General features: G+C 40.7%; 1 protein-coding gene across 1 annotated transcript in view; it reads right to left on the bottom strand.

The window, feature by feature from the left end:
- Positions 1–2,170: 2,170 nt before the first annotated feature.
- apodb (apolipoprotein Db) overlaps positions 2,171–2,500 on the bottom strand; it is a 16,349-nt gene continuing 16,019 nt past the window's right edge. Inside the window, exon 5 of the mRNA XM_080418008.1 lies at positions 2,171–2,420. Coding sequence (XP_080274134.1) covers positions 2,191–2,420 — 230 coding nt within the window. The 3' untranslated portion in view covers positions 2,171–2,190. The remainder of the gene's footprint in view (positions 2,421–2,500) is intronic.

Genomic DNA, 2,500 nt, shown 5'->3' with positions numbered 1-2,500 from the left:
AAGTGACGCGCTATGAGCTTGTAGATCTGCTATTTTTGAAAGGCCAAAGTAAAAAAATACGTTAGAACTGATTGTGACGCTAAATTGACTCATTTTGCTGGGGACCAATTCTTCTTTTTTGTTTACATTAACCACTTGAACCCTCGCATCCCTATTCTGGGGGGAGCATTAGCCGAAAATAGCAGATCTACAAGCTCACAAACGCGTCTGCGACCAAAGAGGTTTGGTGTACAGGGAAAAAAAGAGCAGACCAAGTACCGAGAGCCAAAGGTAAAGTTTACAAAGTATTGAGGGTTTAAAGTGGTTATAAAGTGTCTGAAAACACAACAACATTTAACATGAATCTAATATGCAGTGGCGGGGGGGGGGGTCCCTGCTTCATCTCTCTCTCAGATAAGGGGTCCTTAGCCTGAAACACGTTGAAGACCCCTGGTTTAGAGACATTAACCATTGCATTGTGTTAGAAACCTCAGGCAGGGGTTGACACTAAGGTCTCAGAGGCACTTGCCCGTCGGGCAAGTACAGGTCATTTTCTACTTGCCCACAGGTCTTGCCCACTTGCCCGAAAAGTAAATCGTCCTTTATAAAATGATAGGTTAAATTTGAATTACCATTCAATTAAACACTTATTTTTTTACTTTCTACTTGCGAATTATGGGGCTGCACGATAACAAAATTCATACCTCAATATGTATGCCAAATATCTAAATAGCTATGAATATGACTATGGGTTGAAGGTAGGGTAAGTGATATTTTTTGGTTAAAACAAAAAGGGTTAAAGCTCTATATTCTGATAGTAGTCATTGCTATAGAGTGTTTGTTCAGTAACAGGGGTCTCTCTGTCTCTCCAGCTCTTTGATAGACAGAAAATAAATTTCCAGGTAGGTGACACCATTTCAGCCAATCAGGAGAGAGTACCCATTTATCAGCTTCATTTTTATAATGTTCCAGTTCCAATTTTACATGCTAATTTCTTTGTGTCATCACTTCCAATTCCTCTTGTTTAATTTGTATCCTGTCTGAGTTCTCTGTCCTGATTCGATAAAATTGGTATCCTGACTCGAAAAGGCATTTTTGTTTAATAAAAAGAGCTGGAGAGACAACATGTGCACCTGCCCGTGGGGCAACCAGATAGCAAACTTCACCTGCCCTACCATTTTATTTACCTGCCCCGGGCAGGCGGGCAGGTGTTAGTGTCAATCCCATACACCTTTTGGTGTTGGCGGGTAAAATTTGACCCATGATTTAACTCAAATGCAAAAAATATATATAGTTTTCATTATTGTTTGTTTTGCATTCATATCCATGTAAACACTTTTTAAAATATTATTTTGGGATAGGGTTAGGGTTTCATCTTTAAGTGTAGCTGGTTTTCAATTATAAAACAAAATAAAAAAATTGTCACTCATTACATTTCCTATAATGAAGACAATGGATAATGTTGTTATTTAGCTATAATAAACTAATATTAGAACACACTTTAAAAAATAAAATACTTTTTTAACTTTAAAAAGCTCACAATGCAACGCAACGCATTGTGAGCTTGTAGATCTGCTATTTTCAAAAGATGTGTATACATACAAGGACTTTTTTTGGACAGACCTTTCAGACAAAGTCTTATAAATGTAATTGTGACGTTTACATTTGTCTGCCTAATAAAATATTCAATCAATCAATCATTTGAAAATGTGAAACGGGACATTCTGCATAATGAGTACTTTTACTGTTGGTACTTTAAGTACATTTTGATGCCCATACTTTTGCACTTTACCTAAAGTACATTTTGAATTCCGGGCTTTCACTTGTAACAGAATATTTCTACTTTTACTTAAAGGGATAGTTCACCCCCAAAATAAACCTTTTTCTATCTATTAGTCACCCCATGGAGACTTGAATTCATGGATATTTTTTAGTTTTTGTCTCCTTCTTAAGACAATAATTTGATGAACGTTCCAGTAATGGTCTCCTTTCTATCTCCTACAGGAACCGCTGCCTACCGGTCCACTGGTCATCAAATTATTGTTTTAGGAATGAGACACAAACTAAACATATCCATGAATTCAAGTCTCCATGGGGGTGAACTATCCCTTTAAGTAAAAAAAAATAGTAGTTTTTCCACCACTGGGCATTGCCCCCCCCCCTCCCCCCCCCTCCCCCCCTATAAGCCCGTGGTCCATGATGAACAGGTTCTTAGTCCCTGCAGCCCGTCTGGATGGTGGCCGTCATCCTGTACACGTCGACGCCCTCGCGGACCAGGATCTCCTTGGCGTGCTGGACGGTGTGGTACGGCAGGAAGCGGGAGCGGCCCAGGATCCAGGCGAAGTCCACGTGGAACAGATGGAGGATGTCGGTGCAGGAGTAGATCACCGCCACGCTGGAGTAGTCTGTGCTCAGGATCCAGTACGGACTGTAGGGGGTGACTGAGGGGGGAGAGAGAGAGAGAGAGAGAGAGTGAGGAGTAGATCACCGCCACGCTGGAGTAGTCTGTGCTCAGGATCCA

This window comes from Gymnoscopelus braueri (assembly GCF_963280865.1).
Source record: "Gymnoscopelus braueri genome assembly, chromosome: 21".
Lineage (NCBI taxonomy): Eukaryota > Metazoa > Chordata > Actinopteri > Myctophiformes > Myctophidae > Gymnoscopelus > Gymnoscopelus braueri.
This window is presented reverse-complemented; position numbering and strand designations above follow the sequence as displayed.